General features: G+C 42.9%; 1 protein-coding gene across 1 annotated transcript in view; it reads left to right on the top strand.

The window, feature by feature from the left end:
* Positions 1 to 330: 330 nt before the first annotated feature.
* Positions 331 to 15,831, top strand: part of Hmgxb3 (HMG-box containing 3) — an 81,480-nt gene continuing 65,979 nt past the window's right edge. The window contains exons 1-5 of the mRNA XM_045132491.1: positions 331 to 459; positions 5,217 to 5,355; positions 6,912 to 7,086; positions 12,711 to 13,058; positions 14,263 to 14,361. Of these exons, the coding sequence (XP_044988426.1) occupies positions 5,219 to 5,355; positions 6,912 to 7,086; positions 12,711 to 13,058; positions 14,263 to 14,361 (759 nt within the window). The 5' untranslated portion in view covers positions 331 to 459; positions 5,217 to 5,218. The remainder of the gene's footprint in view (positions 460 to 5,216; positions 5,356 to 6,911; positions 7,087 to 12,710; positions 13,059 to 14,262; positions 14,362 to 15,831) is intronic.

Genomic DNA, 15,831 nt, shown 5'->3' with positions numbered 1-15,831 from the left:
CCGAATCGGGTCTCCCTGGCGATCCGAGGTGTGTTCCTGCCGCTTCCGTCGCCGCTGCTGCCACCATCGAGCCTGTGCTGCGGCGGCGCTGGTGTCCTTGCTGTCTTTCTCGGGTTCCCCGGGGGTGCAGCCCCGGGGCGCTCGCCCGGCGCCGCGGAGGAGCCCGCGCAGCGACCGCGCTCTCCCTCGGTGACCCCGTCCTGCGCCTCCGAGGGGAAGCGAGAGGGGCCGGCGCGACTCCGCGCCGTGTGTCGCCGGGCGGGGCCGCGGGCCGGGGCTCCTCCAGCCCCCGGGATGCGTGCGCGGGCCCGAGCCTCCACTTCCTTTTCGCTGCTGTCACGACTGGAGTCGCCTCTCGCCCACAGCGGGGAGCGCGAGTACGCCGAGCAGCCGCCTCGTCGAGCCCCTGGGCCGGGCTCTTCCGGGAATGTGAGCCGCGCGGCTGGCACGCTTGCACGGGTAAGTCGGGCCTCGAGGGCCGTGCGGCGCCGCCGACCTGCTAGGCCGCCTGGGTGAGAGTGCGGCGACTGGTTCTGCGAGCCTCTGGTGCTGTTGCCACAATGTCTGCCTTTCGGACAGCCGGAACTTAAAGAGAGAAACTCGCCCAGAGTCTAACGATAGCCCATACCTGAGCTATTGAAAGCCATTTCGTGAGGTTCCCAGGAGCATCTGATGGGACTGTGAAAGCTCCTTTCCTATCTCAAACCGTGCTTCTCAGTTTTGCAGATAAAAACAAAACAAAACAAAAAGCAAACCAAAAACCCCTAAGGCTTAAGGGGGTAAGTAGATTGCTTAAGGTCGTTAGGATCTGTATTACTGCTATTAGACAGTGGAACCTAAATTAGCACTGAGATCTGTCCTCCAAAGCCCCTGCCCTTCCCCGCTTTGTGAGACAGGTCTCTTGCAGCTCAGACTGGCCTTGACCCTCTTGCCTCCCAAGTGCTGGAACTACTTGAGTGTGCCGTCATACCCAGATCTTAGAGCCTTGATTTTTGTTTTGTTTCTTGTTTTTTGAAACAGAGTCTCATTCTGGCCCAGGCTGATCCACAATTCACTCTGTAGCCCAGGTTGACTGGAACTCATGGCGATCCTTCTTCCTTAGTCTCTCCAGTGCTGGGATTAAAGTATGCATTACCATGTCAGTAGCCCCCCCCCCCTTTTAAGACATTTTATTTTTATTTATCTATCTGTACCTGACAGAAAGAAGCAGGGGAGGGGGAGATAGAGAATGGGCACGTTCAGGGCCTCCAGCCACTGCGAATGAACTCCAGAGGCATGCCCTACCTTGTGCATCTGGCCTACATGGGTCTTGGGGAATGGAACCTAGATCCTTTGGCTTCTCAGGCAAGTGCCTTAATCGCCAAGCCATCTCTCCAGTCTTTTTTTTTTTTTTTTTTTTGAGGTAGAATCATGCTCTCTAGCCCAGGCAGACCTGGAATTCGCTATGTAGGTCTCAGAGTGGCCTCTAACTCAGAGCAATCCTCCTACCTCTGCCTCCTGAGTGCTGGGATTAAAGGCCTGTGCCACCACGCCTGACTTTAGAGCCCTTGTTTTTTAACATTCATATTACCACATGTATCTTTCCGTTGCTGCAGTGAGGCCTATAATCTGCAAGTGCACTTGGACTTAAGTGGAGAGTAGTGTAGAAAAACAAACCCATCATAGTTCTTTCCTGCTCCCATCCCAAGATGTAATGAGTTTGGTTTTTTTAAACTTGATTTGGTCTAAGGTGCTAAAACCTTACATGTCATTCTTTACAAACACACTCTGCAATTTACTGATTTCTCCACAAGTGTTTCAAAGCCAGGGAGTTTATATATAGGGCAAAAGCTCAGTTTCCCTGATACCTTTGAGTTGAGCTCTAGCTTTCCTTACTCATTTGTCTTTTGCTTATGGAGCCAAGTTTTGGCTTGGTCAGTTAGAATGCAAGCTTTTGGTTTTATTTGTTTTATTTTATGTTTATTCACTTATTTGGAGGAGAGAGAATGAATGGGCGCACCAGGGTCCCTAGCCACTGCAAACAAACTCCAGGCACATGTGCTACCTTGTGCATATGGTTTACATGGGTACTGGGGTATTGAACCTGGGTCCTTAGGCCTCGCATGCAAGCACTTTAGCTGCTAAGCTATCCCTACAGCCAGCCAGCCTTTCTTCTTTCCTTTCTTCTCTCTCTGACTCTGTCTCTCTCTCTTTTTCCTTTCCAGGTAGTGTCTTCCTCTAGTCCAGGCTGTCCTGGAATTTACTACGTAGTCTTAGGGTGGCCTTGAACTCACACTGATCCTCCTACCCCTGCCTCCTGAGTGCTGGGATTAAAGACATGTGCCACCGTGCCCAGCTTGTTTTCCTTTGTGAGGTTTAGGGGCAGAAGAGGACTCATTTTGAGCTGACACAGAACTATAGTGGATCTTACGAATTATATGTTCTTAACCCGGGGGTATATTTGTTGCAAACAAATGCCTTTAACCACTGGGCCATCTTTTCATTTCCATGGGGCATATATTTTAAATTAGGAAGGGCAATATTGTGTGCTCTCATTTTGTAGGGGAAAGTTTTTAGCTTTCATAGTATTTGTCAAAAGGGTTCTTGTCCCCCAAATGCATAGGTAACCACTCACTCATCTCACAGGAGAAATAGCTGAGATTCAGGTTGTGAAATATGCTATCTTCAGTCACATTACTGGATCCAGGTGTTCTGGTTCTACAGTCAGTCTTCTTTTTCTCTTGTTGTCAGCTACCTTATCACTTGTTGAGTGAGGTCCACTTGTGGGTGGGCTTTGCTATACCTGTCAGTCCTGTCTGTTTACCACCACCACAACCTTTCTGGCTTCCTAAATAATGTCCTGATATACTTTTCTGGGATAACTTGTTCCTTCTCATAAAATTTGGGTAGTTTCTGAGGCCTAGCTCCTCCAAAGGTTGAGTTGGTAAAACTCCAGCTTAGAACTTGTCCACAAGTAAATTAGCTCTTCTTGAATTAGTCATTCATCCTTTTCCTAGACATAGGAGATGCTAATAGATTTCCCCACCCCCACCCCCAGTAGGGTCTCAGTCTAGCTCAGGCTGACCTGGAATTCACTATGTAGTCAAGGCGATCCTTCTACCTCTGCCTCCTGAGTCCTGGGCTTAAAGGCACGTGCCACCACACCCGGCTAGATTCTCTCTCTTTTTTTTTTTTTTTTTTTTTGAGGTAGGGTCTCACTCTAGTCCAGGCTGACCTGGAATTCAATATGGAGACTCAGGGTGGCCTTGAACTCACAGTGATCCTCCTACTTCTGCCTCCCAAGTGTTGGGATTAAAGACATGCGCCACCACACCCAGCCTTTATTTTATTTTTTTCCAGCCTTTAGATACTCTTTTTTTTGTTGTTGTTTGTTTTTACTTTATTTGAGAGCGACAGAGAGAGAGAGAAAGAGGCAGATAGAGAGAGAGAATGGGCATGCTAGGACCTCCAGCCACTGCAAACCGAACTCCAGACGTGTGTGCCCTCTTGTGCATCTGGCTTATGTGGGTCCTGGAGAATTGAGCCTTGAACTGGGGTCCTCAGGCTTCACAGGCAAGTGCTTAACCGCTAAGCCATCTCTCCAGCCCTAGATACTCTTATATGCCAGCATCAGAGAGCTATTTTGGTCCTTTAGGTTATTATTTTCATTTTTTTCTGTAAATGTATTTATTTGTTTGAAAGAGAGAGAGATGGAGGGAGGAAGGCAGGAAAAGAGGGCATGGCACACCAGGACCTCTTCCCGCTGCTAGTGAACTCCAGCTGCATGTTCTACTTTGAGTCTTTTATGTGGTTAGTAGGGCTGACAGGCTTTGCAAGCAAGTACCTTAAACTGCTGAGCCATCTCCTAGCCCCACACCTGGCTTAAAGGCCTTTATTATCTTAATTTTTTTTTGTTCATTTTTATTTATTTAGATGAGAGCAACAGAGAGAGAGAAAGAGGCAGAGAGAATGGGCGTGCCAGGGCTTCAGCCACTGCAAACGAACTCCAGACACGTGTGCCCCCTTGTGCATCTGGCTAACGTGGGTCCTGGGGAATTGAGCCTTGAACCAGGGTCGTCAGGCTTCACAGGCAAACGTTTAACCGCTAAGCCATTTCTCCAGCCCTGCCTTTATTTTTTTTGAGATGGGGGTCTCATGTATCCCAGACTGGCCTTGAACTCCTGATCCTCCTGCCTCCAACTCCCACTTGATAAGGGTTAAAGTGGAAGGAATCTGTATCAAGTGCTGAGATTATGTTATGCTCCCACATGTGAAGCAATGTTACAGTTTATACCAGTGCTGTGTCTGGCGCCAGTTACAGTTATACTAGCCCTATTTCAAGTGCCTTATTACAGCATGTGGTTAGTGGCTGCTATGTTGCATAGCATTGACATAGAAATTTCTATCAAGTTTATTGTGTAGCTACTGTGTAGAAGATTGTCATTCAAGATTAGCAGTGTAGCATTATGAAAGAAGGAACCAGGGAGTTAGGATTTTATATTCAAAACCTATTTCAGGTCTATATTTGTGTCTTGCCTTGGGCAGGTGAAGAATCTCAGCTCCAGATAATTGTCTTTAATAATGAACCTTTTCATTTGTGTAGCACTGTCCTCATAAAGAATTGGCGTCTGTTATTTCCTTTGAGTCTTACTATGGTAAGTCTGTGGGATATCCATGCATACATACAGGAAGGAGGTAACAGACCTAAAGCAACTAAAAGACTTGCCCTAAAATCACATAATGCTGTCAGTAAATAAATTACTTTCATATTTAGTTACTTATTGCACATTTGAATGAAAGAACACATGAATCATTGAAGTTATTGTTTAAGGTTAGGAAATATATAAGGGAGTGTCCAGAGCTTCTAACTTCTGGCCAAATATCTTTTACCTCTTTCCATATGAAATTCTTATAATGTGGTGTTAATAAATCTTTGAACAGTTAGATTTATTATAGGCCATGAGGGAATGTTAATGAAAAGGCTAGTAGTTTCAAATTTGCCTAGTCAGTCTCACCTGAGCCATTTATTAAGCAAACACATTTGAGAGCGTCTGATTTCTAAGGATTAAGTGGAGTCCTGGAAGGTATCTATATCAGATATTCCTGCTTCTTGGGTTCTCTTAGGGAAGTGGCTAAGCTTTTAGTCCTTGATAGAACTAAGAGATTATTTGATCTGGAAGTTGCTGCCCCTTTTAAGAAGGATACTTAAAAACTTCCTGTTTGTCTTACTTTTGCAGCCATGGATGCATCGTATGATGGTCCTGAGGTAACTGTCCTGAAGGAGGAAATTGAGGAAGACTACTCCTATACCTCCCCTGGGCCACCCAAGAAGAAGAAAAGAGACAAAATCCATGGAGAAAAAGCCAAGAAACCTAGGTTTGCTAACATTTTGTTTCCTGCTGGTGTTTACAAATGCACTGCATGGGAAGCTGTGCCTAGGAAGACTTCTCAGATTCATCAAGAAGAGTGCCACTGTCAGTCCTGATACACTGGGGTTGGGAGAGATGGGGATGGGGAGTGCTGGTTGCTTAGATTTACGCCAGCATTTGACTATTTTGTTTTTTGAGGTGGGGTCTCACTGTAGCCTAGGCTAACCTGGAATCCACTATGTACTTTCAGGGTGGTCTCAAACTCGACCATCATCCTACCTTTGCTGGGATTAAATTTAATTAATTTATTATATAAAGAGGGAGGGAGGGAGGGAGGAAGGAAGGGAGAATGGGAATACCAGGGCCTCTAGCCACCGTAAATGAACTCCAGATGCATTTGTCCCTTGTGCATCTAGCTTACGTGGGTCCTGGGGAATCGAACCTGTGTCCTTTGGCTTCGCAGGCAAATGCCTTAACCACTAAGTCATTTCTCCAGCCCTGGATTTCATTTTTTTTTTTTTTTTTTACTTTTTTATTTGCATGTGAGAGTTCATTTATGTGTATGGACACACCAGGGTCTCTTGTATTGCAAGCAAATGCCTATCTAGCTTTATGTGGGTGGTTGGGGAATTGAGTCCTGGTTCTAGGCTTTGTATATAAGCACCTTTATCTCTGAACTATCACACCACACCCCAATGTTTTTTATTATATCAATTGTTATTTAAATATTTAAACAAGGCATTAGTAACATTATAGAATTACTAATTACCAGTAATTTGTACAGAGAATATCCAAATGATAGCTTTAATCTCCTTTTTTAAAAATTATTTTAATTTATTTCTATATTGAAAGAGACAGAGAAAGAGAGTATGTATGGGTGTACCAGAGCCTTCTGGTACTACAGATGATCCCTGATGCCATGTGCCACTTTGTGCATCTGGTTTTATGTGTGTACTGGGGAATTGAATCCAGGTTGTCAGGCTTTTCAGACAAGTACCTTAACCATTGAGCCACCTCTTCAGCCCCTTCATCTCCTTTTGAATAGAACACTGAAGACTCTTTGTTGGTGTTATCGGCATTGAGCCACTTTGATAATTTTACTTGCTATTCAGTTAGCCTTAATGATATACTTTTGACCATTTACATGACTAAAGGCAATGCTGAGGAGTCAAGCTTGCATACTTGGCTCCCTCTGTAACCTTCATCTGAGAGTGGAATGACAGAGCACCTGTGTCTTTCTTTGGCTTTATAGAAGTTAAAACCAGCCACTCCTGAAGAAAGTATGGCCCATGGAAAAGTAAATCAGATAACCATTGCTTTCATATTTCTGAACTGAGAATACCTACTTGCTGCCTTTACTATTCATTTTTTCGAGTTCCCAAACATCCTCTAGGGAAGTTCAGATGTGTTCCCCCTGACTTTCAGCCTGTGTTTAGATAAATGCTTTAAATTGAAAAACTTGTTTGTTTTAAAAATCAACTTCTTAACTACCCATCCTCTAGCCCCTAACATGTGTTATAAGCATGTGCTGGTTGAATAAGAGAGAAGTCATTGCTTCTTCAGGTCGGCCTACCTTCTATACTACTATGACATCTGCTTGAAAGTGCAGCAGGAGCTGCCCCACCTCCCGCAGTCTGCCATCAATAAGAAGATTAGTGAGAGTTGGAGACTTCTCAGTGTGGCCGAGAGGAGTTACTACTTAGAGAGAGCCAAACTAGAGAAAGAAGGTTTGGATCCTGTAAGTAATTTTTATTCTCAGCAAATTTCTGAATTGGGTCAATGGGAAAAGCCTTGGGGAGACCAAACCTGAGCCCCTCAGTTCTTGTTTGTTTACTTGGGGAAACTTAAAAATTATTTTCTTTTGTGAGATTGGTGTTATCTACTTACATTTTCATGATGTTCTGTACTCTCTTGTCCTCTGGAAGCTAAGGTTCATTTCTGGCTTCTTTGCAATGAACCTTAGTTTCCTTTTCTCAGTTTTACTATAATTTTCATACTATAATTAGAAGAATTTCTGCTTTTTGCATGTGTATATGTGGTGTGTACATGCATGCACATATATGTGGAAGTTGATCTCAGTTGTCTTCCTTAGTTGCTCACCACCTTGTTTTGTGAGACAGGGTCTCTCCCTCACTGATTTGGCTTGATGAGCTGGCCAGCAAAACTTAAGGGTCTGAGTTCAGGTCCACATGCTTACTTATGTAATCTAAACATGCCTACAGCAATGGGAGTAAGCCAGGAGAATCTAGAAGTGTGTGGGCCAGCTGGACTGGCTCACGTGCAACAGCCAAACAAGGCAGACCCTGTCTCAAGCAATGTAGAAAGAGAAGATAGAACCCAGGGGTTGTTCTCAGACCTCTTATATGTGTGCCATGATACAATCCATATATACACAAACATGCCATATACATCCATACACATAAAAATACACATTAAAAAATTAGCAAGTGGACAGGTGCATGCAGTGGGAAGGGAGTGAGGATACTCGGGATAAGGAGCCAGGGCCCCAAGGTGGTTATGTTTTGCTTTTCTTCCATATCCGTAATATAGAAACTGGAGCCCTTTGCCAATGTACTAATATGATATAGAAATTTTAGGGTGTCTTGAGAGTGATGGAGTCTTAGATTTTGGGTGGGCACTAACTCTGGAGCTGAGGCAATGGATGGTCAAGGTCACACAGAGCTTACACTGAGTCTCAGGGTTTTGGGGGTACTTGTCATATGAATTCAAAGAGTTGAAATCCACAGACCACAGAGTAAAGTTTACAGGTTTTATTATAGATAGAACTTAAGGAAGGAAGACAGAGCTCAATTCCAAGTGGGAGGATGAGTGGGGTTCCCAGAAATGGTGAAGCCCAGAACTTAAGAATTCTTTTCCAGGGATCTTACCCAAGGTAGCAAGAGGGAATTTGAGAAATCCGCCTTGAGAACGAGATTGGAGCCTGTTTTAGGTTCTGGATGGGTTCTGAATTAATCAACCACACAAGTTTCTGGGAGGTGTCTCAGGAATCTCAGTTTTTCAGAAATGGTGTAGTCTTCTCTGAAGGGGCAGTTATCCCTTCTAGGGAGGGAACTCAACTACATTACATTCCTCTTATTTTTCGGACCATCTCCCTAGGCCCCCACTTGCTAACTTTTATTTTTTATTTTTGTTTTCGAGGTAGTCTTGCTCTTCTAGCCCAGGCTGACCACCTTCTTCTGTAATGCTTTTTGGGTCCTGGCAGATGTGATAGAGATGACTTGTCTTGTGCTAGACACTGCTTTTATTTCTTGTCATTCTAGTGGGTCTTGGGTCTCCCCAATATTTGCTAACATCTATTAAAGTAGGTTCTCCAGACAAGAGTGAGAACAACATTGTAAACTCCTTGTTCAATTTAAAGGTTTGTTTTTTACCTTCTTTGGTGATATAGAGCACAGGTTCTTTAGGAAGGCAGCAACTGTTATATCAGAACAGAGTATATTTCCCCATATGATTATTTTATCTCTACTGGTTTGTCATTCTTCCTTGAATAGGTTTGTGTTACTTGTAGTTCTGAAGATGCCACTCTGTCCTCCTACCACTAGATGATTTGTTTATAAGCAGTAAGTCTGGGACATAGTCGCTGGAGAATGGGGTAGAATTTAAGTATTCCTCTTGGCTTTCACATTATAAAATCAGCAATTTTAGGGGTTGGGAATGTAGTTTAATGGCAGAATACATGCTTAGTATAATTGAGGCATTGAGTTCAATCCCTAGCACCCCTCCTCCCCAAAACAGCAGTCTTCTTGTCTAACAATCTTTAATCTTGGACTGATTTGGTTTTTAAGACTAGGCACTGATACTGGTCCTTATCAAGACTTTTTAAAACATTTTAAATGGTCTGTAAATATTCTTCTTCATATTTTCATTTTTGTTTTCTCATTGGCACTTCCATCACCAAGGTCATGAGTAGATCATTCTGATACTAACTAGCTGAGAAGTGACCTCCAATATTTGTTTTCCCCGAGGAATGGTTTTACTCTACCCCATCCTGACCTAGAATTCACTATGGAGTCTCAGGGTGGCCTCGAACTCATGGCAATCCTCCTACCTCTGCCTCCTGAGTGCTGGGATTAAATCGTGTGCTACCACGCCTAGCTCATTTAACTTCTTGAGTCTTGGTTTTCTCATCTATAAAATGGAACTTGAACCTATTCATAATGTTTAATAATGTATTCACAGCCTTATCAGATAGTTCTTTGCCATGTATAATTCCTCTCCAAAAGCCTTCTAGGCTTTGTGATCTGTTTATCCTCCCCTGATAAATCTGGGAGAAACCAGTGAGGTTAGAATTCATACATGCTGTTGTGACTTTTGTTTTGGCTTTTCAAGGTAGGGTCTTGCTCCAGCCTATACTGACCTGGAATTCACTATGTAGTCTCATGGTGGTCTCCAACTCATGGTGATCCTCCTACCTCTGCTTCTGAGTGCTGGGATTAAAGATGTGTGCCACCATGCCTGGCTGCTTTGACTTAATAAATAAATATAAATTTATGTATTAAACATATATAGTTACATAAATTATATATAAAAAATATATATATAAATTTATTTGCAAAGAGAGAATGAGTGAGAGAATGGTTGCACCAGGGTTTCTTGCCACTGCAAACAAATTCCAAATGCATGCATCACCTTGTGCACCTGGCTTATGTGGGTGTTGGGGAATTGAAGCCAAGCTGCCTGGCATTGCAAGCAAGTATCTTGTACCACTGAACTGTTACCCCAGCCCATGCTGTTTTAGCTTTTTAAATTTTATTTATTGGAGAAAAAGAAAGAGAGAGAGAATGGGCCCTCCGGGCCTCTAGCCACTACAAATGAACTCCACATGCATGTGCCACCTTTGTGTCAGTACTAGGGAATTGAATCTGGGTCCTTAGGCTTTGCAGGCAAACGCCTCAACTGCTGAGCCGTCTCTCTGGCTTTGCTTTCACTTTCAACTCACCTGTATAGTTACATTTTATGCATTTTGGATTTTAAAAAATTACTTATTTGCATGTGAATTTATGTATGTATGTGTTTATGTGTGCAATTCCATTTGGCTTTACATGGGTCAGTAAGGATTTGAATGCTGGGCTGGTGAGCTTTGCAAACAAGTGCCTTTAACTGCTGAGCCATCTCCCCAGCCATGTGTTGGATTTTTTTTTTTCAAGGTAGGGTCTCTCTCTTGCCCAGGCTGACCTGGAATTCACTATGGAGTCTCCAAGTAGTTTTGAACTCACGGTGATCCTCCTACCTCTGCCTCCCAAGAGCTGGGATTAAAGGCGTGTGCCATTGTGCCTGGCTAAAAATAATTTGTTGATTTTTCATTTCTGAGAAGGAGGCAGATAGAAAGGGAGAGAATCAGTGTGTCAGGGCCGTCTGCCCTCCAAACGAACTCCAGATGCTTATGCCACCTTGTTCATCTGGCTTACGTGGGTCCTGGGGAATCAAACCTTGGTCCTTTGGTTTTGCAGGCAAGTGCCTTAACTGCTAAGCCACCTGTCTAGCCCACATTTGGATTTTTTTATAGTATTTGCCAAAAATGAAAGTTTTTTTTAGTGAATTATGAGGAATTTACACAGAGAAATGCTAGTGTACAGAAAGAAATGGACCTCAGCCTCATGTATTAAGACGATGACAACTTAAAGTATGAATAAAAGAAGATATGAAGGGCTGCAGAGATGGCATAGTGGTTACGACACTTGCCTGCAAAGCCTAAGGACCCATGTTTGACTCTCCAGGTCCCACATAATCCAGATGCACAAAGGTGAGGCAAATACAAGGTCGCACATGCCCACTGGGTGGTATAAATGTCTGGAGTTCAGTTGTAGTGACTGAGGCTCTGGCGTGCCAATTCTCTTCCACTACCGCCCTCCCCCCAAAATTGTAAAAAATAAAAAGAAGCTGTGGGCCAGGCATGGTGGCACATAACTTTAATCCCAGCACTTGGGAGACAGAAATATGAAGATTGTTGTGAGTTTGAGGCCATCCTGAGACTACATAGTAAACCCTGCCTCAAAAAAAAAAAACAAAAAAACCAAAAAACAGAAAGAAGCCACAGCTATGGTGAAGTTCAATATGTATTCTTATAACATCATATAGGTAAAGTGAAATTGCATGTTATAAACTGCATATCTAGAAGGTAAAACTACAAAAAAAAGTGAGAAAAGCACCTACAATAAAAGAAAAGATCATGATTATACAAAGAAGATTTGTGAATAAGAAGAAGTAAATAGGTTTCTAATGTGGAACATACAATGTTGAACTTTTGTTTTGTTCTAACATTTAAAAAATATTTTATTTATTTGTTTGCAAGCAGAGAACACATTTGGGTTTTCATTAAGTATTTCACATTCTTTTATTTAAATTGTATGCTACTTTGGAATCCAAAAGCATCAAAGCTTGCAAGAAACTCATAAATTGCCAGGTGCCTTGTTTATTAGATTTGGCCACTAAGGTCTCAAAAGGGAAAATAGAAGAAGAAAGAAAAAGAAAATTTGTTGACTCAAGTTAAGACTCTCCACCTAAATTTCCAGCTTATTTTTTAAATTTATTTTTATTTTATTTATTTTTTGAGGTAGGCTTTCACTATAGCTCAGGCTGACCTGGAATTTACTATGTAATCTCAGGGTGACCTTGAACTCATGGCGATCCTCCTACCTCTGCCTCTCAAGTGCTGGGATTAAAGGCATGCACTGCCATGCTGGGCTTCTATTTTTATTTATTTATTTGCGTAGAGAGAAGAGAGATGAGAGAATGGGCACACCAGGGCCTCTAGCCATTGCAAACCAGCTCCACATGCATGTGCCACTTTGTGTATCTGACTTTATATGTGTACTGGGGAATTGAACTTGGGTTGTGAGGTTTTGCAGGCAGGTGCCTTAATCCGCTGTGCCATCTCTCTAGCCCCCCAACTCAGTTTTTAGATGCCCAGATCAGTGACTATCTAGAGTTCAATTGATGTTAACAGTTTCTTATGTGATTAAGCAAGTAAAGTATATTGATTCTGTTGAGAGAAACTGATTCTGTTAAGTCAATATAGTGGAATCTTTCCAGTTTCTTTTGTTCATTTTTATTTATTTATTTGAGAGCGACAGGGAGAGAAAGAGACAGAGAGAAAGAGAAAATGGGCGCCCTGGGGCCTCCAGCCACTGCAAACAAACTCCAGATGTGTGTGCCCCCTTGTGCATCTGGCTAACGTAGGTACTGGGGAATCCGTTCTCGAACCAGGGTCCTTAGGGTTCACAGGCGAGCACCTAACCACCCCTCCAGTTCCTTTTGTAGAAAAAAAATGAACTAATATCCTTGTGGTCTCATTCTATTTATTTCTGCTTGTCCTCCTCTTTCTGATTTCCCCATCCTCAGAACTCAAAGCTCTCTGCACTGACTGCTGTAGACATCCCAGGTTTCCGCAAGATACTCCCTCGCTCAGATTATATCATTATTCCCAAGAGCAGTCTGCAAGAGGAACGGAGCTGCCCTCAGCTTGAGCTATGTGTGACTCAGAACCAGATGTTCCCTAAAGGACTTGCTCTTGTATCCAACAATGTCCCGGATACAGTGTCCAGCCACGTAGGCATGACAGAACAGTGCCTGGCTGTGGAGGCTTTGGCTGAGGAGGTGGGAGCTCTTTCTCAGTCAAGTGCTGTGCAGGAGATCGCCACTTCAGAGATCCTCAGCCAAGATGTGCTTCTGGAAGAGGCATCCTTGGAGGTAGGGGAAAGCCAGCAGCCTTACCAGACAAGCCTGGTAATTAAAGAGACCTTAGTAAATGGTGTACCAGACCTCCCCACTGGAAGCCTGGCAGTGCCCCACTCCCAGGTTGGGGAGAACATATCAGTGGTAACAGTCATGAGGGTAAGTGGTTTTGGCACAGGTGTCTTTTGCTTTATCTGGCATTCCTAAAATAAGCCAGCACCATGCAGTGTGTTTTTGGAGCAGTAGTGAGTGAGGATGTAATGTGTGACACTTGTTCCCTTGAATGTTTCTAACCCCTAGGACTTGCTGTAGAGTTCTTCAGGCATCATATCAGCTCTTATTTTCCCAACTCAGCCAGAGTTTTCTTCACATGAGGCACATTAGCAGGAGGCTAGAAATGGTATTTAGATTATCCATTTAAGCCAGGTCCTGTCATACTGTCTGTAACAGTTAGGATTTGTGTTCCTGAAGACGACTTCAACAAACGAAATGGCACCTTGAATCTACATATGGGATTTATTCTTGGGCATAGACTGGAGCAGGAATAAAAATTCTCTTCAAGGCCAGGGTGACAGGACTAGTAGTGGAGAAAAAAAAGTTCAAATCTTACAACTGCACTAAGGAGGCATGCTCAGATGAGGGGAGAGCTGCAGTCTCATTGATTGTGGGAGCTTCCACAACATCTACCGTATAAGCTACCCATAAACCTGGATAGGGTACCATCCTATAGTCATACCCAGGCTGAGAGGGCCAACAAGCTATAGACTTCGGGTGAAAGAAAGCAGACATCCATGCAGAGAAATCCATCCTGAGCCCATATATCTTTGCTGTTATTTATTGCCTCAATACTGTTTATGAAAGTGAAGTATGCCGCTGTCCTGGTTGAGGCAGCCTTCTTGAAGGTGCTTTAATAACATGTGTTGGGGTCAGAAGTGGATTCTCTTACTAAGTGCTGATATCCTCTTGAGAGTTGTTAGTCTCTTAGTGCTTCAGTTTTCTCATCTACAAATAAGGATAGCATGTTTTTTTGTGGTATAATAGTTTTATTTGTTCCTAATTAGTCTTATTTTGATATAATCAGAGATTTATTTATTTTGGTAACCATATTGGATAAGCAATTATCTAAAGATTTTGTACTTGACCCAGACTTCCAGTGTGGTAGGAGGCTCTGGGGCTTCTACCTATTATTTTGAACTGTCTTTCTTTCCATTGCCCACAGGATTCCAGTGAGAATAGCTCCTCTGCACCAGCCACTCAGTTCATCATGCTGCCTCTTCCTTCCTACTCAGTTGTGGAGAGCCCCACTTCTATCAAACTGGTCAGTATGTGGGATTGGTAGCAGTTATGGCTTCATAAACATTCTCTTCTATTCCAAATAGTTTTCTAAAAGTCACAGAAGCTTAGGACATAGGGTTATCAAGAGTGTCAGGGATTATCTGGCTGATATATATGTTCATAAATTGGGAGTTCTATAGTATTCTAAAATATTCATGAATTCCATTTAAGTTAGATAGAAACTTCTCGAGGAGACTTCTTGAGATGGTTCCATGGGTTTATCAAATTCTCAGAAGTATACATGATTTCAGGAAATCATAGAACCACTGATCTCGTTAAATATTGTTATTGTACATGTGAGAAAAAGTGGGGGTGAGCAGACAGAAACAAAAGTACTTCAATGCTACTAACAAGCCAAGATTCTGGTTTCTTGACACTCATTTAATTTTTTTTTTTTTTTTTTTTTTTTGAGGTAGGGTCTTGCTTTAGCCCAAGCTGAACTGGAATTTACTATGTAGTCTCAGGCTGGCCTCCTACATCTGCCTTCCAAGTGCTGGGATTAAAGGCGTGTGTGCCACATGTCCTGCTAATTTTCTCTTTTTGGTTTTTGGAGGTAGTGTTTTACTGTAGTCCGTGCTGACCTAGAATTCACAATGTAGTCTCAGGGTGGCCTTGAACTCACAGTGATCCTTCTGCCTCTGCCTCCTGAGTGCTGGGATTAAAGGTGTGCACCATGATGCCCATCTTGATTATGTGTGTGTGTTTTGTTTTCTATCACATACTGTAGTTTTAAAAAAAAATATTTAGAGAGAGAAAGAAAGAAGCAAAGAGAGAGAGAGAGAGAGAGAGAGAGAGAGAGAGAGAATATGGGAGCACCAGGTCCCCAGCCCTGCAAACCAACTCTAGATATATTCACCACCTTGTGCATCTGGCTTACATGGGTCCTGGGGAATCGAACCTGTGTCCTTTGAATTTGCAGGCAAATGGCTTAACCTCTAAGCCATCTTCCTAACCCCACATAGTTTCTGGGCTAAGATCTATCCCTGAACACTTAATGGCTTGTGATGCTATAATGGTATTCTGAACATAACTTGCTTTCTTCCTGCCAGTAGTACGTAGTTTTTTTTTTTGGTTTTTTTTTTTTTTTTTTTTTAAGTACAGAGCTTGTGTCCTACAACTTTACTAACTTACTGATTGTTGTAGCTTTCTTTTATATTCAGTGGGATTTCCTACATGTACCGTCATGTTCTCTGTGAGTTCAGTTTTAATTTAATTTAATTTTTTAAATTTTTTTTTGTTTTTCAAGGTAAGGTCTCACTCTGGTCCTGGCTGACCTGTAATTAACTATGTAATTTCAGGGTGGCCTTGCATGGTGATCCTCCTAGCTCTGCCTCCTGAGTGCTAGTGCTGGGGTTAAAGGCGTGCACCACTATGCCCAGCCAGTTTTAGTTTTAGATGTCTCTACCCTTCCTTCCTCTCTCCTACCCTGGGGGTTGAATCCAAGGTCTCACAA

This window comes from Jaculus jaculus, chromosome 13, assembly GCF_020740685.1.
Source record: "Jaculus jaculus isolate mJacJac1 chromosome 13, mJacJac1.mat.Y.cur, whole genome shotgun sequence".
NCBI lineage: Eukaryota > Metazoa > Chordata > Mammalia > Rodentia > Dipodidae > Jaculus > Jaculus jaculus.
The sequence above is the reverse complement of the archived record's forward strand: the minus strand, read 5'-3'. Positions and strand labels throughout refer to the sequence as shown.